Raw genomic sequence first — 25,302 nt, forward strand, 5'->3', positions numbered from 1 at the left:
AAAGAAAAAAGGAAGTACACTGCACATTACAACCAACACTAAAATGTTTTCTCATACTTGTGCCAAACAAGCAGACACACGTTTACACAGTTGCGTTGGTCTTGTACGTCACAGCCCCCCTACACTCCCTTCAGTTAAAGAGAGCAGCTGAAATGAGTCTGTCTTGCTAAATGTGATGAGACTGTTGTCTTGTAGAATTACGAGCTTTACAACACTCTTCATGAATCCCTTAAGATCTTTGGGACTCATTTAGATTGTTGCAACGCTTATCCTACGGCGTGGATGCCTTTTATCCTGCAAATTATCTAATTCTCTTTTTGTTCAACAGGTAAGATGCGGATCCCGTTCGTCACCACAAACCTGCAGTATCTCGCTGCCTTCTGGGGTGAGTTTACCAATTTGAATCTTCTTGTGGCGGTATGGTTACTCCAAATGTTACGGCCATAAGTGCAAGAGACGGCTACAACAAAATTAAGTCGCCGTGAAAAAACAGTCTCGTTCATACTAATAGGATAAAACACCTGCGCAAGCCTCTATAAAAGATTCAGTTTGCCATGGCAATCGTGTAATATTTCTTATGTATGAAACAACAAGGTCCAACCACTTCTGCCATGGTAATTTGCCAAGGATAGACAGGTGCACTGATCTAGTCTCTGGCGTTCTAAAAGATTTTTTAGATGTGGTTCAGCTCCACGACTTTAGTTACTACACCCAACAGGTGGAATGATCCTCAAACCAAACAGTCATACGAGGGCTATGCGGTAAGTAACTTCCATTTTCATGTACAGTTTGGCCACGATAAGTTGACTCCTTTTAATGTGCGGCTCTAGCGGAGCAAAACAGCACTAGTTGGAGAATATTCATTTGGCTGCGAACGCTATTTCTGTATGTTCACCTCTGTTTTAACGTAAGCTCAAAATACAGATAATGGTGTCAGCGCTGCGGCATGGAGTTGGTGCTACCTTACCCTCAACGTTCCTCTGTCCTCGGCAGTCATAATGTCGGAGCGAGGTACTCCCCCAGAAGTTCCCGACTGCCATCGCTATAGGGAAAGGGGGAACAGTTGCTACCGAGCGAGGTGGCGCAGTGGTTAGACACTGGACTCGCATTCGGGAGGACGACGGTTCAATCCCGCGTCCGGCCATCCTGATTTAGGTTTTCCGTGATTTCCCTAAATCACTCCAGGCAAACGCCGGGATGGTTCCTCTGAAAGGGCACGGCCGACTTCTTTCCCTAATCCGATGAGACCGATGACCACGCTGTCTGGTCTCCTTCCCCAAACAACCAACCAACCAACAGTTGCTACGCTTACTGACCCAGTAGGATAGTGCGCATAGGGATGCTACAGTGAGAAACCTCACTGCTTCTCTTTCGTCTACCGTAGCCATCCAAAAGGAGCACTGCAATACAAAAAAAAGTTTGGAAGATATTATATAATACGGAAGGCTGTTGACACTCATCGCAGAATTTGTGCACCTGGATGTCCTACATAAGACCGGTACGCCTCACGTACCGGTTAATCATCTCTATTCCAACTGCTTGTGAAGTGGCGACACTGTTCGAACGTTGTCTAACTGCATTTTATCGGAAAATTGAGCGCAGATGCGTCAGTTGTTGTGAGAAAATAATATTCTTGAGAAGTTACAGAAATCAGGCAATTTTCATTAGAACAGTGAATTGATAGTGTGGACTGTTACATAAAGACAAGCTCCATCAAGGAATGTAAAGAAATGTTCCACGTGACGTGTCCTGGTAGGAAATTTGCCACGACCAGCACCATTGAAGATCTGTACAAGAAATGTTGGGCTGTAGGAGTCGCTCAAAATGTGCAGAGGAATACATGACCGACAGTGAGGACCCCTGAAACAATAAACAGAATTCACATGGACATTACCAGAAGCCCCCACAAGTCAGTAAGGAGGTTACCACAGCAGGTTAGTGTATCTGGTACCACATATACTAAAAGATATGAAAATAAAAGTCTGTCGTGTGAGTTTGGGGCAAGGGTTGAGATTTGGCGATCAGTAAAAAAAGAGTTCATTATTGCTAACTGTTTCTTGGACCCCTTGCTTTACTTCATGTCAGATGGGGTCTGGTTTCATTTGTCAGGTTACGTAAAGCCCAGAATTGCAGACACTGATCCTAGAACAAACCACATATCCTGGGTGAAGAACCTCTCTACGCAGAGAAGATTGGTGTTTGGTGTGCTTTGTCCGACATGCGCATTATTGGCCACGTGTTCTTCAGTTACACTTTAACAGTGCCAAACATCTATAAATCTGTGACCCTTTGTGTGCACAATTAACAAATGCAGATAATCTGTATGCAGTATTCCAGAAAGATGGAGCAACCACTCATACATCTAACCAAAGTATGACCCACATCATCAATGTGTTCCCTGAAGCCAGACCGGTCAGTATAACCCTCTAGCCCTAAGGTCCCCACACTTAATGTCATGTGGTTTTTGTTTACGGGACACACTAAAAAGCAAATTGTATGTCGACAATCCTCGCACAAAAGATTATCTTCAACGGAACTTTACTAGAGAAAGTAACAACACTACGCCTGCAGAATTACAGCGTGTTGCTGTTAACATCATCACACGAAATCAACGATGCCTGGATGCCAATGGTAACCACTTCCTGAATCTCTTATAAATAAATAGGTAAGTACATGTTTTTTAACGTTACTATAAGGGTCACTCCAAAAGAAATGCACACTATTTTTTTAAAAAACTGTCTTTTATTCTACATGTTTGAAAGTTTTACAGTGTGTAGATACAACCTTTAGGAACAATATTTTCATTTCTCCACATAATTGCCATCCCTCTCAACTGTCTTACGCCATCTTGGAACCAGCGCCTGTATACCCGCACAGTAAAATTCTGGACCTACCTGTTGGAGCCACTGCTTTGCAGCGTGCACAAGGGAGCCATCATCTTCAAACCTTGTTCCGCGAAGAGATTCTTTCAGTTTCCCAAACAGATGATAGTCACATCGAGCCAGGTCAGGACTATCCGAGTTTTGTGATCGCTTCCATGGTTTCTTGACTGACATGTAGCCGTGTACTGTCGCGCAACAGCAGAACATCCTACTTTTGCCGATGTGTTCGAACACGACTCAATCGAGCTTGAAGTTTCTTCAGTGTCGCCACATATGCATCAGAAGTCATGGTGGTTCCACTTAGCATGATGTCCACAATCAAGAGTCCTTCGGAATCGAAAAACACCGTAGCCATAACTTTTCCAGCAGACGGTGTGGTTTTGAATTTTTTTTTTCCTTGGGTGAATGTGCATGATGCCACCCATTGTTTGCCTCTTCGTCTCTGGTGAAAAATGATGGAGCCATGTTTCATCACCTGTGACAATTCTTTCAACAAATTCATTTCCACCATTCTCGTACTGCTCCAAAAGTTCGCTGCATACCGTTTTTCTTGTTTCTTTGTGAGCCACTGTCAACATCCTGGTAAGCCACCAGGCACAAACCATTTTTACGGCCAACACTTTCAGTATTCTGCAAACACTTCCTTCCCCTATCGCAACATAGCGTGACAATTCGTTCACTGTGATGCATCTGTCAGCAGTCACCAATTCGTTAACTCTCTGCACATTGATTGGAGTGCGTGCAGTACGAGGCCTCTCGCTGCGAGGACAATCCTCAGTACTGCCGTGTCCGCTTTCATCACGTAACCCGCTTGCCCACTGACTAACTGCACTGCGATCGACAGCAGCAGCTCCATACACCTTTTTCAACGTCTTGTGGATGTTTCCTACTGTCTCGTTTTCACAGCACAGGAATTCTATGACAGCACGTTGCTTCTGACGAACGTCAAGTGTAGCTGCCATATTGAAGACATGCTGTGACGGCGCCACTCACGGGAACAGATTGAATTAAGTCTGAAAACAAGCGAGAAGGATGTATCTACACACTGTAAAAATTTCACATATGAAGAATGAAAACTGTATTTTTACAAAAATAGTGTGCATTTCTTTTGGAGTGACCCTCGTATTATCCATTCGTTTAGTTATTGCATTGTTACCTGAATCTTGGGCATGAGGCGTCCGTTTTATAAGGGGCACCCTATTAGGATGTTCAAATTTTCTGAGAGCAGTCCAATAAAAATGGGTCCAGAAATGCATACTTTCGCCGATAAACAAGTATTTACAGGAGGTGTTCAACTAGGCGCCCATTCATGACGATGCGCTCGTCTGCCCTCCAGCTTAGGGAATGACCTATTCTTAGAAGTATACCCAGTTGTTGTCGTACCTGCTGGCGTGTATTGAAGACGTGACCCTGTAGCGTCCGCACATCGTTGATTGGCGTGGCGTAGACCAATTCCTTCAAGTGTCCTCATAACGGAAAGTTTAGCGGATTGAGGTTGGGGAACAAGCAGGCCAATGTGTGGGGCCCAGCCGACCAGTCCAGAGGTCCTGCAATGTCTGCATCAGATGCTCACGCACATTGTGACGAAAGTGTACTTGTGCACTATCAGCCACCATGCATGAACCACATTTGTATTTGTTGCTGCAACGACACAGCCTCCAGCAACGTAGGCAATAGATTAATAACAAAGTCTAGCTAATGCGCCCTAGTTATTCTGTTTGGTAGCACGTATGGCCCTTTTAATCTATTTCCCAGTATGCCTGCTCATACGTTGCCCTCTTTCGTGAATTGCTTGGGGATTTACGTCTGCCCATACATGTTAGTTATGGAAATTCACAACATCGTCTCTTGTGAACCCTGCTTCATCGGTAAATAAAAACTTGGATGTGAACAGTGGATCAGTGGCGCACTTCTGCAACAGTCATTGACAGAACCGCTAATCCTGTGGCCTTAGGGCCTGAACGCACTGTAAATGATATGGGCACAGCAGTTGCTCATGAAGTAACCCCCCCCCCCCCCCAAGTAAGACAGTGAGAAAGGCCTTCAGCATCTGCTATTCGTCGCACACTGGTCCTAGGGGTTTCGTCCATCAAATGTAGCACATACGCCTTCCACTGTCAGTCTCCTGAGGTGCAAGGCTACCTGTGTCTCCCAGAGGCTGGAAAAGTATGCCGAGCAGCTTATCAGAGTCCACTCTTATCTTGGATATTTTTCAGCGTAAGGCTACATCCATTTGCTAAACCGTAGCAGAACATCATATCCGCCAATTCACTTGTGCAGTAGTAGGCTTCCATTGTTAACAAGTGGTGACAGAGAAAAATTGTAAATGTGTTGCACCATTTGTACGTACAAACAACGCAATAACAGTAAACAAATAAGTGAAACTGCGTTTGGAAGAAGGTAAAACACATGTTAGCTACCCACAATTGGCCGTACTGTACAATAAGGCGCACAAAAACTACGAAAACTAACGTAGCCTACAACACGACTCGAACCACACAACAGACTGCAGACCACCTAACAGTAGGTAGAGCACTGCCTAACAGTAGGTAGAGTACTGTGAGTAAGGTATCATAATACCCTGCCGACACATTGGACAGAGCACCAATGCAACAACTGTGCTGATATCCGCAGTCAAGCGTAGTGCAGCCCTTCCTATAAACACTTGTTTATCTTGGAAAGTATGCGCTTCCGAATCCATGTTTATTGCACTTATGTTTCTTTTTTCAATTATTACTATGACCTCTCAAAGCATTAGACACTTTTTCTTGAACACTCTGTGTATAAGGACTAAATGTGATGAGTGAAGATATTGTGTGTCAGTTGTGTCCTTCAATTCAGAGTGGAAGAACAAATGTTCATGATGATGACAATAGTGGACATATGTCTGTAATTAATAACAAACTTGTACTGAAAATTGACAAAAAATTCTTAAACCCTATGTTTCATGGTATTTCAAATTTCCAAAACTTTCCACAGATTTGTGAAGTATTTTTCATGGACCTTGACTAAGCAATTAGGGAGCAACAACTGGTGTGCTCACTAGATTTCAGAACTCTTCCTGATAATCTTATGTAAACGATAGATTGCTACTCACCATATTGTGGAGATACTGAGACACAGACAGATACAACAAAAAGACGGCTAAACAAGTAAGCTTTTGGCTAAAAGGACTTCTTCTGAATTAAACAACATTCACGCACACACATTCACACAAAGACAACTCACACGCACATGATCAATTTCGTTGACTGCCAAGGCCAGACTGTGGGCAACGGCGCATGATGGGAGAAGCAGTCTGGGTGGTGGCAGTAAAGAGAAGGCTGGTGAGGGGAGATGGAGGAATAGCAGGGGAGAGGTGAGGATGGTAAGTGCTCCTTGTGGGAGCATACATGGAGGGGTGGTGAGAAGGTATGGCAGCTAGGTGAAGTTGGGCGATTAGACAGAGGTGGAGGGGGAGTGGAAAAGGAAAGAAGTAAAAAGACTGTGGGTCAGTTGGTGGAATAGAAGGCTGTATGATGCTGGAGTGGGAACAGGGAAGCGGATGGATTGGTAAATGACAGTGACTAACTAAGGTAGAGGCCAGAAGGATTGCAGGAACGTAGGCTATATCGCAGGGAGAGTTCCCATCTGCTGCAGTTCAGAAAAGCAAATTTTGGTTGGAAGGATCCAGATGGCACAGTCTCTGGAGTGAAACACGTTGTGTTGGGCAGTTTTCTCACCAACTGGATGGCCCAGCTGTTTCTTGGCCACAGTTTGTCACTGGCCATTCATGTGGACAGACAGCTTGTTAGTTGTTGTGCCCATATAGAACGTACCACAGTGGTTCCAGCTTACCTTCTAGGTCACATGACTGTTTTCACAGGTAGCCCTGCCTGTGATAGGACAGAAAATACATGTGAGCGGACTGGAGTAGGTGGTGGTGAGAAAATGTGTGGACCAGGTCTCGCATCTAGGTCTATTACAGGTATATGAGCAAAGAGGCAAGGTGCTGAGAGCAGGAGCTGACTAGAGATGGATGACAATATTGTGTAGGTTCAATGGGCAGTGGAATACCTCTGTGGGAGGAATGAAAAGGGAGTGGCTAGGACTTGCCTCTTTTCAGGGCATGTTGAGAGGTAGTCAAAACCCTTTCAGAGAACATGATTCAGTTGTTCCAGTCTTCGGTGGTACTGAGTCACAAGGGGGATGCTCCTTTGTCATCAGACAGTGGGACTTCCGGACGTGACTGGTAACTGAAGAGGTAAGGCATGGGAGACCTGTCTGTGTACAGGGTTGGGAGGGTAATTTTGGTCTGTGAAGGCCTCAGTGATAACATTTGTGTATTTCGAGAGTGGCTGCTCATCGCTACAGATGCAATGGCCACTGGTGGATGGGACTTCTTCGTATGGAATCAATAGCAGCTGTCGAGGTGGAGGTATTGCTGGTTGATGGTAGATGTAATATGGATGGAGGTACTGATGTAGCCATCTTTGAGGTGGAGATCAACATCGAGGAAGGTAACTTTTTGGTTTGAGGAGGACCAGGTGAAGTGAATGGGGGAGAAGTTGTTGAGGTTCTTGAGGAATGTGGATATGGTGTCGTCATCCTTAATCCAGATGATGAGGATGTCATCAATGAATCGGAATCAAATGAAAGATTCGTAATTCTGGATGTTTGGGAACGATTCCTCTAGACAACCCATGAATAGGTTGCCACAGGATGGTACCTTGCAGGGGCCCATTACTGTGCCCCCGATTTGCTTGTCGATGAAGACTTCAGAGGAGAAGTAATTGTGGTTGAGGATATAGTTGGTCATGGTGACCAGGAAGGAGGCTGTAGGTTGGAATCCATCAGGCATTTGGAAAGCTTGTGTTCAATATTGGTAACGCCATTGTCATTAAGGATGTTAGGAAAAGGGAGGTGGCATCAATAGTGCTGAGCAGGGGCACAGTGGGGTAAAGGAATAGGAACTGTGGGGAGCTGGTGGAGGAAATGGTCAGAGTCTTTTATATAGTACGGGAAGTTGTGGTTATAGGATGAAGGTGTTGGTCTACAAGACCACAGATTCTCTCCCTGGGGCACAGTAACAGTTCAGTAGAGTGTCCTGGGTAGTTGGATTTATACACTTTATGAAGCATGTAGGAGGTAGAAGTGTAGGGAGGGTGTAACGTTGAGGAGAGAGAGAGACTTTGGGGAGAGGTTCTGGGATGGGTCGAAGGTTTTAAGGAGAGACTGGAGAGCCTGCTGGATTTTTAGGAATGGAGTCATTGTGGCAGGATTTGTAGGTGGACGAATCTGACAGCCAGTGAAGCTTTTCTGCCAGGGAATACTTGTGGTTCAAAACCACACTGGTGGAACCTTAGGCAGCAGTAAGATTATATGATAGGGACCAGTTTTTAAGACATGAACTGCAGTTCTTTCTATGCATGCAAGGTTAGCATGCACGCTTTGGGATTTGGGGAATTATGTCGAGGCAAGGGGGGGGGGGTGATTTAGGGGCAGTGGGGGTGTATCACAGTTGAGTGGAGGACTGGCATGAGTCAGCAGGATTCAACATTAGTTTTGGGTTGAGTCTGATTAGCAGAGCTGGTGGCAAAGTGGACCAGGAGAAGGAGAGAAGGTTTTTAAAAAGTCCACCATAACTGAATCTGGGAATGGGGCAGAAGTTAAGGACTTTGAAAGGTAATGATACTTCTGTGGGACTAAGGCTTTTGGAGGAAAGATTCCTCACTGTGTATCAGGTCTGCTTAGGTTCTTGATTCTGTATGGTGATGGGAGTTTTCAAGGGGGTGGTAAATGTAGCAGGTCTACGAGACAGGGTTGTCAGCTTTGAGGGGATGTGGGGGAGGTTTTGAGGCTGTTGTACAGGTGGCGGATGGTGACAGTCAAAGGCGAAAGTACGATGTGCACAGGTTGGAGTACTTTTTGAGGTGGCGTTGTGCTGCTCTAGTTCGTGGAGGACAAGAGTTTCAATGTGTGAGACAGGATAGAGGAATCTGGGATTGCACAGCAAGAGAATTTTATGGATACAGTGTAGGTAATGCAAGGAGGTTTGAACCTGATTTACATGGTTTTGCAGGACTATGTTGATGAGGGTTAAGGACTGGCGGAATGTGAGCAGATGAAGGTCATTGTGGAAGAAGGGATTGATACTGGAGACGAGTAATTTGATGGTAAGGCCATCTGTGGGTGTTCCATGAGCCACGCAATAATGCAGGAACAGTACGAGTGATTGGGTTCTGGGTTGGCATAAGAAAACTTCTCTGTATTTGTGCAGATAGAAGGAGTAACGATCAATGGTGCAGGATAAAACCCCAAAAGTACGTAAATGACGCAGAAGTAAGTGCAAAGAAACTCGAAAAAATACGCCAAAATACGTGGGAAAAATAACAAAAAAAAAAGACAGAATGGATGAAGTACAAACAAGATGAAAACTGAATGATTAGGTCGATAGTTAATGGCGAAAATGAACTGAAATCGAGGTGAAAACACAATGACATCAAACATAAATATAAATAAAAACACTATAATGTCAGTTGTAGCTTAGTGATGGATATGTATGAAGGAGGGGATAGCAGATGTGATCAGATTAAGCGAGTCTGGATTGTGAAAACTAGAATAAGAGAGGAGAAAGAGTGGGGAGTGGGGAAGGGTTTGTCGGATGTACAAGTCCGTATGGCACACGAATATATGGAAAATAATATGCAGATATATATGAGAGTTACACAGGAAGAGTGATCAACTGGAAGGTCTAGGATTAATGATATCAGCGGTAGTAATGTGGGACATGAGATGCCACACCAACAACAATTACAATCACATAGCTGTGTGTTGTGCATGGGTGAGATGGTTGATATACTGTAGCTCATAAGTCACAATGAGTGATGTGTGTTGGAAAGCGACATGTAAGCCACAGGAAATGAGAGAAAGAAAAGGATGCACACAGAGTAAAGTAATGGGTTAGAAAACAGTAACAAAGTAAAACAACATTGGGTTATGGTATGGAAGAAAAACTACTAGGCAAAGTCAAAGAATGGAAAGCCCAGAATAGAATAACAACAGTATTATGAAAAGAATAGATTGCTACTGACCACATAGTGGAAACGTTGAGGCACAGATAGCCACAACAGAAACTCTGCTAGACAAGTAAGCTTTTGGCCAAACAGCCTTGTTCTGAATTAGACAACATATAAATACATAGGCATGCAAACTTAACTCACAAGCACATGACCACTGTTTCTGGCTGCTGAGGCTAGACTGAAAGCAACAGCACATTATGGGAGCGGCAATTCAGGTGGTGGGGGTAAGGAGCAGGCTGGGGCAGGGAGGGGGAGGGATAGCAGGGAAGGGATGTAGGATGGTAAAGTAGAACATACAAACACTGTGGAGTGTGGGTGAAGTAAAAGACTAGGTAATGCTGAAGTGGGAACACGGAAGGGGTAAGTAGGTAAAGGGCAGTGACTAACGAAGGATGAGGCCAGGAGGGTTACAGGAACGTAGGACATACTGCATGGAGAGTTCCCACTGCAGTTCAGAAAAGCTGATGTTGGTGAGAAGGGAGTTGTGTTTGTGTGAATGTGTGTGAGTGCATGTTGTCTAATCAGAAGAAGGAATTTTGAATGAAAGCTTCCTTGTTTAGAAGTCTTTTTGTTGTGTCTTCACTATATAGTGAGTAGCAATCTATCTTTTTGTAATACTGTCATTATACAATCCTGGATTTTGCAAAACTTTCTGAGAACAGTAGTAGAGTAGTAAGGTTTTTGGGACAGAGCGCATTGTTGCCAGATGTATCCAAGATGGCGGCAATGACGCCATCCAAGATGGTGACAATGACGCCATCCAAGATGGCAGCCTGTAGACTTGGCAACAGCGCATGACATCATCCAAGATCGCAGCTGTGACGTTAGATGATGACGCGAGTACCGTTATCCAAGATGGCCGCTTTCGGTGAGAAAGTGGCACGCCCCCCCATGGCAGGAAGTATGAATTTTGGCGAGAAATTGAATTATGTCCTTCTATGGGTCACCTGGCGCCCCCCCCCCCCCTTTCCGACTTTTAATGATGGCACGTTATCCTCTTGCAGAATGGGCGGGAATTTCGAATTTTGGAGGGAATTTTGCTCTAAGAGCTTACTCATGCAGCTGAGGGGAGTTAGTATCGTGTTGCCCACACTAGAGACTGCTCATAATGTCGTTGAATTCGAATATAATTTGTTTAAATTTGTTGAAATTTGTTTAAATTTATTATCTACCTACAGCAGTACGGCTTAGTGTGGTGTTACCAACACAAGAGGGTGAGATATCAGTGGTTGTTGAGCTGTCAGTGTGGAAGGAGCATGTGTTCATTTAGCGAGATGTTGATGCCAGACAGGGGGAGTTTTAACAGCTGTATTACATGCACTCATTCAGCCAAGAAGTGCATCCACAGCACACTGCATGAAAAATGGAAGCGAGCATTAATGATAGAACACGTGAAGAGGAATAGAATGATCCTGCAAGTAAATGCTTTGCATCGATACGCATTAAAGATCAAATGCTCAATGTATGGAAACATCTATCTCTGCTGTAACCGTCTGTCATTTCTAAAACGTACATATGAGATCCCACCCCACAAGAGACAACTGCCTCCGATCCAGCAGGCCACAGAACTGAGCTAGTTCGCGAGTTCACCTCTAGAGGGCGCCGCAATTGGTCATGTGATCATGCAATTCAGCCAGTAGGAGCACAGTATCATGATGACATCACGCGTTTTTCTCAGCTGCAAGTGTGCCCCAGACTCCTCATCCCCCAGCGGTCTGGAGGGGAGAAATACTGGAAAAAGGACTCAGCCTGTTCAGTGCTGCTGTAGAGTAGAAGGAGTGTACTTTATTTATTTTTGGAACAATTTATTTAGGGAAGGATTTCATCTTGTTTATTTATTACACTGATACAAAAATCTCACCCTGACGTGCTTGGAGTCACAATATACAGTTTACAGACCTGGAAACTACTCATAAATACTGTTGTGGATTGGCAAGACAGCCAACCCGCTATGAGAGGAAGCCGAAAGGCACGCGTTTTAGCTCACGCTGGCTGGCGTGAGGTCTGGAACAGGTCGAGGAAATGAGACTAACAAAAAACGTACGTAGCTGCTGGAATACTTAACTTTAATCCATAATTGGTGAACATCGCTCTTGACGGCACATGTTTTACAGCATCAATAGTAACTGGTAATGGCGCCTTGCTAGGTCGTAGCAAATGACGTAGCTGAAGGCTATGCTAACTATCGTCTCGGGAAATGAGAGCGTATTTTGTCAGTGAACCATCGCTAGCAAAGTCGGCTGTACAACTGGGGCGAGTGCTAGGAAGTCTCTCTAGACCTGCCGTGTGGCGGCGCTCGGTCTGCAATCATTGATAGTGGCGACACGCGGGTCCGACGTATACTAACGGACCGCGGCCGATTTAAAGGCTACCACCTAGCAAGTGTGGTGTCTGGCGGTGACACCACAAATAATCCATTACGCTGATGTGCAGAGCCGCAAACAACTCGTAAATTACTGAAATAATCCAGTACACAGGATACAGACACGCAAACACTGTGTAAACACGCTCACAAAGCTTAAACACCCGAAAATAATGCAGTGCACATAAAAAACGCAGCATAATAGCGACTGGAACCCTGACTCTACTGCATGGAAAGCCTAAGGGCCACCCCTAACACACGGAAATTGTCCAGAAGTGGGAAAGCAACGTTAGGCCAGTGTACTTCATTTATTTTGTTCAAGCAACTGACGCAAATATCATCCTAATTACGTAATTAATTGGTCCTAATTACACAACTATATGCATACCGCTGCACAAGGACGGCATAAAATCGCAATACAGTGCAAAAAGTGATGATACCCTACACCTGGTGTTATCTTGCTGGGAAAAAATTTCGCAGTTCCACTAGAAACTGATGAAAATATCGATCCTAATTACGTAATTTATCACAAATATTGGGCCTAATTACACAACAATATGCATAGCACTACACCAGGACAGCAAAAATGCTCAATACAGCGAAAAAACTGCTGATACCATACAACTGGTGTCATCCTGCTGGGGAAAACTTTTCGCAATACCTCGCGAAAGCAGCGATAGAAACACTCAAACTCTACCCTACATCTACAATCTGGCAGGAAAAACATAGGGGCGTACGGTACTATCTTTATTAATTTTGGTGGGAAATGTATATAACTCACGAGATGCTGGTGTTGAACAGAGAGGAGTTTAAAAAGTATATTTCCTGTAAGCATACAGCATCTATCGCTGTTTGACATTGGAGTTCGCTACAGACGCCTACAAAAAATCACCCTACAGCCCAGGTAATCAAAGCCAATACACACTATTACAGCTGATGGAAAAAATGCATCACAGTTCTAATTAAACTTCGAAATCGTTATGAAAAAACCAGCACTTGTAACAAATGAGTCATAATGCAGCACATGTACAAGGAAAAATCGTCGTCCTAAAAGACTGCAGAGGTGGCGGTAGTTGAAAGGGCGTTCTCCTCGATATACAATCACAAACCGCCGAAAGTCGAGGCCCTCTCTCCACCTACAGGGTGGATGGATCGAGGGAGGGAGCTACGCCACCAGCAGCCTACTGTCCGCCTTCAGACAATGGTACTTCACCAACACAAAATCAGGTATAGTCAACTAAACAAAAGGAGATAAAAGAACGGCTGTCCAGAATGCATTTTGGACATCTAAATCATAGTGACACAGCTGACACTAATGGTTAGGCGACGCATCTGCAGTGACGAGCTGTCACAGACTAGGCAGGTCCTCAATGCCTCCAATAGGCCTCTCGTTCTGGGATGGAAAGTACTTTTGTTTAACATCACATATGACACACCTGCTGGGACCAGAGCAGACCCACAGTCTCATAGAGAAGTCGCCCGCCGTTCTGCGCTGGACTATTTAACATCAACTCAAATCCTATAATAAAGCAACTATTGAAAAAGCAGGTAAAAAACATTCGCGACGATAATAAATGTTCTCTTTCCAGGAAACTAGACAAAGCCCGTTTTCATTTAGTTATATGAGCAAAATCGGTATAGTTTTTAACGTTCGACTGCACTCGCATCTCATTATTTTGTGGCGTCCAGAGAAGTGTACCGCCAATGATCACAAATGATCAGCAGAAACATACCCACCCTGCGTAAAATCAGGAAAAAGCTTCGAGTATTTTTATGCGAAAACTAATTTTTGGTTTTGTTTTTTCTGTAGTCGGATTACACTCACCAGGGAGATCAAATGGGAATCTGTGGAGGGGCACAATGTTCTTTTCGGGGAACACTATTGAGAAATTACATCTGAAGCTGACCACAGAGGGATTCTACAGCCCACAACATACATTTTGCGTAAGGATCATGCTATTAAAAACGCGATCCTCATGACTACGTTATAATCACCATGCATATAAAGCGGTGTTGAGTCTACAGGTACACACACGAGCCACAGATGATGTTAGGTTTGCTGGTAAATATGCAGTCAGCAATTTGGTATCAAGTCTATCCATTCAACCACTTAATTGCGTTGGATCCTGTAGAAACATTACAGCCATTGGTGAGTCATATTCATGGCACTCTCATATCTTGAAATGACTCACTTTTATCTCTTAGGGTGCATTCTTGTCGGTCCTATTAAATATATAGGTATTGGTTCATTGGAGCACACGGATCGTGATCAAAGTCGCTTCCACAGATGGGTGTAAAGTTTCATCACCTGTACTGTAAGATGACCATTCCCAACATACTATCAATCATATGAGAGGGTTCCTGTATTTCTCTTCATAAGCAGTTTAATACAATGTTTTTTTTCGGTTGCATGGCATCCAATCAGTGTACACTGCTGTTTCTACCATGACTTAGAGACCCATGTCAGCTGCTGCTAAACCAACATTACACACTTCAATCCTCTGGCTCTCACGGGAAGCTGAACATGGCATGGCGTAAACTGTACAGCTACCACACCACAGGCTGGTAGCAATAAAACACAGACGTGATGTTTCTCATTGACAAAAATGGGGAACACGTCGCAACATATGAAAACTGGAAGAGTGTGCAGTATTGTAGAGCGCTTCCAACAACTATCTGAAGGTGCTTGCCTGTACAGTTAATCTCATCTTTCGATCAAAACGGTAGCGGATGTATCGATGCTCCATTTCGAAAAGCATTGTTCCTTCATTTTTCCGTCATGTGCATGATTACTGTTCTGGAGTTGACCATTGCCGGAAGGTACTGTTCACAACACGCGCGAGGTAGCACAAAGAAAACGAGATACTGTTATCTTATTGGGGAAAAAAAAACAACACATGTACGGTATCGCAGCATATGTAAATATGACGATTTGGTAGGAATGAGGAACGCTTCCAAACAACTGTATTAAGGTGTTGACCTTTACATTTAATCCCATGATCCACAGCGACAAGTAGCAGATACCCATTGTTCAATCAAGGTCCCCCCATCTCCATGGAGTGATGTCACTCGATAACTATGCTGTGATCAACAGCGTACCCAGTGGACGTTCGGGACTGGAAAGATACAGTTGATATGGATCTATGTGCTGTAAAACACACCACAGTTGATAGTGAGATCAATTTTAGCAATTTTACTCAGAATTCGGCGAGAGCAATATCCACCACATTCTGCAGTCTGTTTAGAAACAGACCGAACTGAGTTAATGCTATAGGAGCGTGTTTTAACCACTCGGTGGAAATGGGAACATGTTCTCGTAGCTCCACCACTTCTGTTCGATGTGTAAAGTCAGCGTCAAATGGAGCCTGCTGCAGCAACTCGACAACAGTACGAACTTTTATGTTGGTGTTTCTTGCTGGGAAAAGTAAAAAAAACTCTACATCGAATCAGATCCGCGTCCCTCAGAATCCGTTCACGTCTATCATCCAAACATTCTATCATCGTTATTCTGCACCATCCAGAAGAGAAAAATTACAAACTATCTGCGTGCCGGCATCGAGCACATGTAACGATCCTATTAAATACACAGGTATTGATCCATTGCACAGACCAGGGTAAAGTTGCATCGCCTGTACTGTAGGAGGATGATCGTATCCCACAAAGTATACAATAAGTCGCAAGAGATGCTCCCTATGACCCGGTGTCGTTGTTTGAAACATTGCTTTTTCTGCTGTAACACGCTTTGTGCACTGCCATAAATTTTGTTTTTTACTGCCACGACTTCGAGTTCGGTGTCAGGTTCTAAACTGACATTAACACACACGCAGAAAACTAGACCTCGTATGGTATAAATCATGTTTCTACTGCTGCTGCCATAACACACCACAAACAGTGGATGATTTTAAATAAAAGACAGTTACAACATAAGGAAACTAGAAGAGTTTGGTGGCGTTGTGGAGAGTCTCAAACTGCTGTCCGAAGGTGATTGGCGACCTCTACATTTAAACTATGTGGCAAAGTGATGGAATAACTGATGGCTCTGCATTCCATTTCGACTGATTCTTCGTATTGCAATCATATACGTGATCGCTGTTTCGATGCTACTCATCGCCAGAAGGTGTTGACCCTCCACCAAAACTCTTTCTCCATCTCAAACAAGTGATGTCAGTCAATCATTATGTGGTAACCAACAGCATACCATTGGGTGGATGGGGTGAAAAAGACACCGTCGATATACTGTAATAATAAGCTTCACAATTGATAGTGCAAACAATTTTAGCAATTTTACAGTAATTTCGACACTGACCAACGACGTGACAGCATCTTTCCCAATTTCCGTATAATCGCTAAACCGTCCCTTCTCTACTTTACGAGTGTCATTGCGAATGTGGATAGATGACTGTGCAGTACATCTATTCATTGTTAATTCTCGAACATATACATCATCAAAGTATACCAGACAGCACTCTACATATTTCTAGCACCTTGAGCACAGTGCATAATTTACGATCTAGCTCTATGTGGATGGGAGTCAGACCATTCTCGCAGTCTTAGGATAAAATTAGAGACTGAAAGACCCCCTAGAATTGTCTTTGACCAGTCCACCCTGCAGTACTGCTACCTAGTTAATCTGCAGCTGACCAGAATTAGACTGCTACATTCGACGTCTCGTGAATGAATGGAGCTTGCTGAGTCCTCGCTCATCCAAGTGCGCAAGATTTCTCCAGACACGCCCACGTCGAGGAGGTTAGCACCCCTTATCGGTGTATAGTAGAAGATTTGAAAGTGCTGTGATGTAATAGCAGACGTTTAAGAAGAACAAGGAACAAGTGGAGCTCCAGACGGATGGAATTCGATGACTTTTACGTAAGTCAATCACGCTATCAATTTTAAAGTATTGTTCTAGTGTCTGGGATCAGTACCAGGAGGGTACTGGTAAGAGGGAACATAAACGCACACATGGTTCCTCAATTAAAGGAGGCTATCAGTCATGTGAAATGCAGCATTGTTATCATACCATTGCAAGAAATATTTTTCCTGCACATGATATACATCCTTCCTGTAGGTTTGTGTATGGTAAACTACGGTAACAAACTGTAAAATGAAAAAACCACTTCCTTCAAATATCGATTCTGTGTGATACTACATGCACAATGTAGCTTTCCAGAGATGTATAGCGTCCACTGTTCACATCCGATCACAGCTCAGAAATTCAGAAATTATACTACGCTTGCATCACTCCTGTATAAAATGATCATTAGTCACGGAGAATACCTCTTTAAAGGAAACAGATAAACGCATAGCAGCGGCATCCGACATGTGAAATTAGACGTCATGCCACCACTAACTCTGTAAACAGGACATCTGTCAAGGAGGTGTATACATGGGGATTGCAGTGTCTCACAAACACCTATCGGTAACTCAGAATCATCTTAGTTATGAAACTGAAGTATCGATTATACAGTATACCCGAGATTAGACAAGGGAATGGAGTACATTGCATAAATCTTCATTCATTTAGAGGACTGTGTCGAAACAGAATGGTAACGTTCCTTCACACATGAGATGGAAGTCCTTTGATGACGGAGAGGTTTGCTGCTAACGATCGCAAACAAACATTGCTCTAAGTCAAATTCAGAACACATTGTTGTATACGAGTCGAACGCAGGCTAAGTCACGCGACTGATGCATTCTGACAGAACAGCGGAAAAAATGGTCAAATGACCACCAAAATCTCCCTCTCTCTCTAGAATGCATCAGCAGTCTGCCATTAAATCGTACTTCGTTACAGCTCCATTTCAATCAATTACCCCGTCCACTCTGTTATCCTTTAATGCAAATGCATGCAAGTTTAGAGACGGATGGTTCTTTTTTTCCTGAAAAGCGTCTAATACAGTAGTGAACTCGCTTGTATCACTGTTACCTCAATAGACATACAGTGCAATGCCGCCTCGACGGAAAAAAAAGTAACTGTTTCCCTGACCCCCTTCGCTTCGATGTTGACGTTTTCTCGGATTCCTCTTGCTGTCACATGCTTGTTACCATGTACAAGAATTGTTTTGCGCCAACCAGAACAAACGCAACTACTTCCTCAATTTCCCCGCATTTCAGCGTATTTTCGCTCAATGTATACATATTTTCTACCATTTTTCGCAATTATATAGATTTTTTATGTCACGTCTACCCATGCGAACATGACATAACCTCTCGTTCCATGTTCCAAAACTGTTTCTAAATGTAGTACATCTGCCAACACCTAGCGCAAATCGACTATTTTTCTGATCGGGAGGCTTAGTATAGCACTGTTCTCGATTCCATCGAATCGCCTCCACCTGTATATTCCAAATTTGCAGTGCATTTGCTCTCTTTTCTGTATGTCTGTGCATGTGCAAGTGTCGTGGATGGCTCTTTCCAATTCCAACCGTCCACTGGGTATGCTGTTGATTATCGCACAATTATTGAGTGACACCACTCTGTCGAGATGGAGGGAACCTTGATGGAACTCTGGATATCTGTTACTTGTCGCTGTGGAACATAGGATTAAATGTAGAGGTCATCACCTTAATACAGTTGTTTGGAGGCATTCCTCATTCCTACCGAATCGTCATATTTACATATGCTGCGATACCAAACACGTGTTTTTAATTTTTTTTCACCAATAAGATAACTGTACCCCATTTTATTTGTGCTGCCTCACGTGTGTTGTGAACAGCACCTTCCAGCAATGGTCAACTCCAGAACAGTAAACATGTACATGACAGCAAAATGAAGGAACAATGCTTTTCGAAATGGAGCATCGACACATCCGCTACCCTTTTGATCGAAAGATGAGATTAACTGTACAGGCAAGCACCTTCAAATAGTTGTTGGAAGCGCTCTACAACACTGCACATTCTTCCAGTTTTCTTATGTTGCGACGTGTTCCCCACTTTTGTCAATGAGAAACATCACGTCTGTGTTTTACTGCTACCAGCCTGTGGTATGCCATGCCATGTTCAGCTTCCCGTGAGAGCCAGAGGATTGAAGTGTGTAATGTTGGTTTAGCAGCAGCTGACATGGGTCTCTAAGTCATGGTAGAAACAGCAGTGTACACTGATTGGATGCCATGCAACCGAAAAAAAAAAACAACATTGTATTAAACTGCTTATGAAGAGAAATACAGGAACCCTCTCATGTGATTGATAGTATGTTAGGTATGGTCATCCTACAGTACAGTTGATGAAACTTTACACACGTTTGTGGAAGCGACTTTGATCATGAACCACGTGCTCCAATGAACCAATACCTACACATTTAATAGGATCGCCACATATATGTTTGGGTGGCAGGCAAGAATGCACCCTGAGAGATAAAAAGTGACTCATTTCAAGATATGAGAGTGCCACGAATATGACTCACCAGTGGCTGTAATGTTTCTACAGGATGCAACGCAAGTAAGTGGTTGAATGGATGGACTTGATTCCAAATTGCTGACAGCATTTGTACCACAAAGCGTAGCACTATCAGTGGCTTGTGTGTATACCTGTAGACTCAAGACCGTTTTTTATGCATGGTGCCCGCATCTCGTGGTCGTGCGGTAGCGTTCTCGCTGCCCACGCCCGGGTTCCCTGGTTCGATTCCCGGCGGGGTCAGGGATTTTCTCTGCCTCGTGATGGCTGGGTGTTGTGTGCTGTCCTTAGGTTAGTTAGGTTTAAGTAGTTCTAAGTTCTAGGGGACTGATGACCATAGATGTTAAGTCCCATAGTGCTCAGAGCCATTTGAACCATTTTTTTTATGCATGGTGACCGTAACACAGTCTCGAGGATAGCGTTTTTAATAGCATAGTTCTTACGTGAAATGTATTTTGTAGGCTGTAGAATCCCTCAGCGGTCAGCTTCAGATGTCATTTTCTCACTAGTGCTCCCCGCAAAGAACATTGTGTTCCCTACACGGATTCCCATTTGACCTCCATGATGAGTGTAATCCAACTACATAAAAAACAAAAGCAAAAATTACTCGCCATGCAAAGTGACTCTCTTGATCAATTTCATTTCGAAATAACGAGGACATTCTATGGTGATCAGTAGTTTAGCAGAAAATTGTCGAAGTTTTTTCCTGTTTTAATGCATGGTGGGTATTTCTCTGTGGTCATTTGTGATCGATGGCGGTACACTTCGCTGGACGTCACAAAATAATGAGATGCGAGTGCAGTCAAACGTAAAAAACTATACCGATTTTGCTCATTAAAACTAAATGAAAAAGGGCTTTGTCTATTTTTGTGGAAAGAGGACATATATTATGTGAATGTATGCTTTCCCGGCGTATACAGCTGGCGAAGAGTTCTCGGGCTTCCAGCCGGGTGGCGGTGACTTCAAACTGCGACGTTTCGACGAGTGACATACTCATCATCTTCTGGCCAGAAGATGATGAGTATGTCACTCGTCGAAACGTCGCAGTTTGAAGACACCGCCACCCGGCTGGAAGCCCGAGAACTCTTCGCCAGGACATATATTGTCATCGCAGATGTTTTTTTCCTCTTTTTCGATTGTTGCTTTATTATATGATTCGAGTTGATGTTAAATAGTCCAGCACAGAATGGCTGGCAACTTCTCTATGAGACTGTGGGTCTGCCCCGGTCCCAGCTGGAGCGTCCTACGTGACGTTAAACAAAAGTGTTTTCCATCCTAGAACGAGAGGCCTATTGGAGGCATTGAGGACCTGTCTGGTCTGTGACGGCTCGTCGCTGTGCATCCCCTAAACATTAGATTCGGCTCTGTCACTATGCTTTAGACGACCAAGAGGCATTTGGGATAGTTGTTCTTTTATCTCGTATTGTTTAGGTAACTACCGCCTCCTCTGCAGCCTTTTAGGAGAATGATTTTCCCCTTGTACATGTGCTCCATTATGAACCGTTCGTTACAAATGCTGGTTTTTCACAACTATTTCGAAGTTTAATCAGCTGTGATGGTATTGGCTTTGATTACCTGGGATGTAGGTTGATTTTTATTAGGCGTCTGTAGTGAACTCCAATGTCAAACAGCGATAGATGCTGTATGCTAACATGTAATATACTTTTAAACTCCTCTGTGTTCAACACCAGCATCTTGTGAGTTGAACATATTTCCCACCAAAAGGAATAAAGATAGTACTTTAAACCCCAGCCTTTTTCTTGCCAGCTTGTAGGGTGTAGAGTTGAGTTTGAGTGTTACTGTTGATGGTTTCGAGAGGAAATGCAAAATTGTTTCCCAGTGGGATAACTCTAGTTGTACTCTAGTTGTGATTTTGTGCCGTCCTTGTGCAGCGCTATGCATATAGTTGTGTAATTAGGACCTTTTTTGATTAACTACGTAATTAGGATATTTGCGTCAGTTTCCCGAACAAAATAAATAAAGTACACTACCCTAACCTCGCACTCCCGCATCTTGGCAGTTTACATGTGTTAGGGAGTGCAAAAATGGTTCAGATGACTCTAAGCACTATGGGACTTAATATATGACGTCATTAATCCTCTTTAAACCTAAATAACCTAAGGACATCACATACATCCATGCCCGAGGCAGAATTCGAACTTGCGGCCACAGCAGCAGCGCGGTTCCGGACTGAATCGCCTAGAACCGCTCGGTCACGGCGGCCGGCTACGGAGTGCACATAGGCCTTCCATGCAGTAGAATCAGGGTTCGAGTTGCTATTATGCTGCGTTTTTTATGTGCACTGCATTATTTTCTGGTGTTTAAGCGTTGTGAGCGTGTTTGCATAGCGTTACACGTGCAGTATTTCGGTGATTTACGAGTAGTTTGCATGTCTGTGTCCTATGTACTGGATTATTTCGGTAATTTACAAGTTTTTGTGTCTCTGTCCATCAGCGTACTGCATTATTTACGGGTAGTTTCCAGGTCTGTAAACTGCATATTGTGACCCCAAGCACATCAGGGTGAGATTTTTGTATCAGCGCAATAAATAAACTAGGTGAAACCTTCCCTAAATAAATTGTCAAAAAAATTAGTAAAGTACACTTCTTCCTCTCTCCAGCACCACAGATCGACCTGAGTCTTTTTCCCACCATTTGCCCCCTCCAGACTGCACGGGGGATGAAGAGGCTGCGGCACACATCAGCTGAGAAGTATCACGTGACATCATCATGATGTTGTGTTCCTATTGACTGAACTGCACGATCACGTTGTAACCTTCTCGTATGTAAAATAACTTCCCGTACAAAATAGACTGAGCATTAAAACTGATGAGTTTTGGTCGTAAGCAGCGCTACGTCAGGCTCTGTGAAATCAACCTGAATAAAGGGAAAGATTCTTACCTCATAATGGTGTCGCCGGATAACACTGTCTATATATCTGCTCCTAAATGGCACAGCTTAGTGCAATGCTGGCCTATCTACTACTACTGACCAACATTTGTCTGAGATTTGCATTATTAGAAAAAAACTGACTTTGCTTGTTGACACAGCTGCAAGGCTGGTCCTCTGATTATTAAACAACACATGACTATGATCTGGGAAAATCTGTAAAATATTTAAATTTAAAGTAATGACTAGTAAAAGATTATGTTCTGAAAAATCTTATTATTGAAAAGATTTCAGCAAACCATTACATAAAAATTGAATATTATAAGCCTGACTTAATTATTGCTGACAAATCACAAAAAGACTGAAACAAAACCGTATTAACAACTCAGACAACAAATTTAAGCATGCACATGGCGATGAAGAATAACAAAGTTTACCTTACACTACATGGCAATAAACTACGCTGCACCAGCGGCGACTGCTATTGCTCTCACATGGCCAGCAACTGTACTGTAGCGGTGAGCTACTATGACTTCTCCGTAACAGCAAGCTATTGCGACTGCTCCATAACAACGAACTAATGCAACCGCTCTGTAGGAGCAAGTGAATATTACTGCTGCCGACACGGCTCTGACCTGCGATTCTACAGCAGCAGAGATGTTTTATACTACAGGCAGAGCGTGAGCTATACATCGAAATTACATTTGCTCCAGTAGGGTAGTGAACAGTAAACCTCTTACATAATGAACCCCTTCCAATGTGACCTTTCAGGGTGCCCTCTTGCAGTGAACTCATGAACTAGCTCAGTTCTTTGGCCTGCTGGATCGGAAGCACTTGCCTCTTGTGGGGTGGGAGACTATATGTGGTATCTCGAAATGACAGACAGTTCCAGCAGAGACAGGTGTTTCCATGCGTTGAGTAATTCATCTTTAATGCATCTCGGTGCAAAGCATTTATTTGCAGAATCTTATTATTCCTCTTCATATTTTCAAGCATTAAGACTCGTTTCCATTCTTTGTGCAGTGAGCTGTAGATGCACTCCTTGGCTGAATGAGTGCATGTAATACAGCTATTAAAACTCCCCCTGTCTAGCACCAACATCTCGCTAATTAAACACATGCTCCTTCCACACTGACAGTTCAACAAACACTTATATCCCAGCCTTTTGTGTTGGTAACACCACACTAAGCAGCTACTGCTGTAGGTAGATAACAAATTTAAACAAATTTTAAAAAATTATATTCGAATTGAATAACATCATGAATAGTCTCTAGTGGGGGCATGAGTAAGCTCTTAGAGCAAAATTCCTTCCAAAATTCGAAATTCCTGGTCATTTTCCAAGAGGATAACACACCATCATGCATTAAGTCGGAAAGAGGGGGCAGGGGCTGCCGGGTGACTTTTAGAAGGACATAATTCAATTTTCCGCCAAAATTCAAACTTCCTGCCAGGGGGTTGGGGTGTGGCACTTTCACGCCAAAAGCCGCCATCTTCGATAACGGTACTCGCTTCATCAGCTGACTCCACGGCCGGCATCTTGGATGACGTCATTCGCTGTTGCCAAGTCTACAGGCCTCCATTTTGGATGATGTCATTGCCGCCATCTTGGATACATCTGGCAACAATGCACTTTGTTCCAAAAACCCCACTACCCTACTACTGAGAACGACTGAACCTAATTGATGGCAGCTTCTCTGGACTTACCTTTTCGTTACAGTGTGAAACAATAATATATTGAAGAAACAGCCGCAGTTGCGCAAATTTTCTGGTCTTTACCAGGTTTTGGCTAAATTAATCTAAACTTCTTCAGAAGCATAAAATTACTATAACATGTCAGAGTAAGGCACAATCCTCATTAAAATTAAAAGCGTACCGTGGTACCAAGTTGAATTAAAGTTACTTAACTCAAGGCCAGCCCTGGCATCTCTTCACCATGCCATCGGTTGGCAGTGGCAGAATCGTAACGACAGGCCGGCCTTTGCTTTAATGTGTAGACGAAACCCCAGTCAGTTGTGTGGAGCCATCGCTCCTAGCGCAACAAACTAAAGAAAGCGCGTCAAAGGTTATGCTTACGCTTTCATAGGGCGCTAAAAGAATCTTGTTTGTGGATTTTATGGAGTGTGGAAGCACAATTAGTTACTATGAGACATTAAGAAAACTGAAATAGCCATTCATAATGCTATCTCTTGACTAATGGTGATGTGCCTTTGGGCAACAATGCTCAGCCATAATATGTTCTGCAATCACAAGAACTGTAGTGCCAGGTCAAACGTGAAATTTTGAGCATCCTCCCTACTGCACAGACAAGGCTCCAGTGATTTCCAATTATTCATGAACATGAAAAAGTGGCTTAGCTTCCAACACTTCGGTTCCAACGAAAATGTAAATGCTAGCACAGGTTCGTTACAGTCTCAGATGGCAAAATTTTATGCAGAGGGCATTGTTGGTAATGTACAAGATGTGGTAAATTACTCACAAATTGCAATAATAATAAAAATAAAGAACCTCACTTCTGCTGGTCAACCGAACAGTGCAGTGATAAAGTATGTCTCTACACTCGGCCTCAGTATCTCAAGGAAACCCAGGTGATGGAGCCCCTTAGGGAAATAGCGTACAGGGCTGGAAAGAATTCAAACGTGCACTCGGTTTGCCTGCCGGGGGCCTCATCCAAGATGTGGAGGCGGCCTTGCCTGCGGCTATCGAGCGTACGGGGTGCAGTCG

General features: G+C 43.6%; 1 protein-coding gene across 1 annotated transcript in view; it reads left to right on the forward strand.

Moving 5' to 3' along the window:
- The first annotated feature begins 333 nt into the window (after positions 1 to 333).
- LOC124613425 (facilitated trehalose transporter Tret1-like) overlaps positions 334 to 25,302 on the forward strand; it is a 75,656-nt gene continuing 50,687 nt past the window's right edge. The window contains exon 1 of the mRNA XM_047142128.1: positions 334 to 385. Coding sequence (XP_046998084.1) covers positions 334 to 385 — 52 coding nt within the window. The remainder of the gene's footprint in view (positions 386 to 25,302) is intronic.

This window comes from Schistocerca americana, chromosome 4, assembly GCF_021461395.2.
Source record: "Schistocerca americana isolate TAMUIC-IGC-003095 chromosome 4, iqSchAmer2.1, whole genome shotgun sequence".
Lineage (NCBI taxonomy): Eukaryota > Metazoa > Arthropoda > Insecta > Orthoptera > Acrididae > Schistocerca > Schistocerca americana.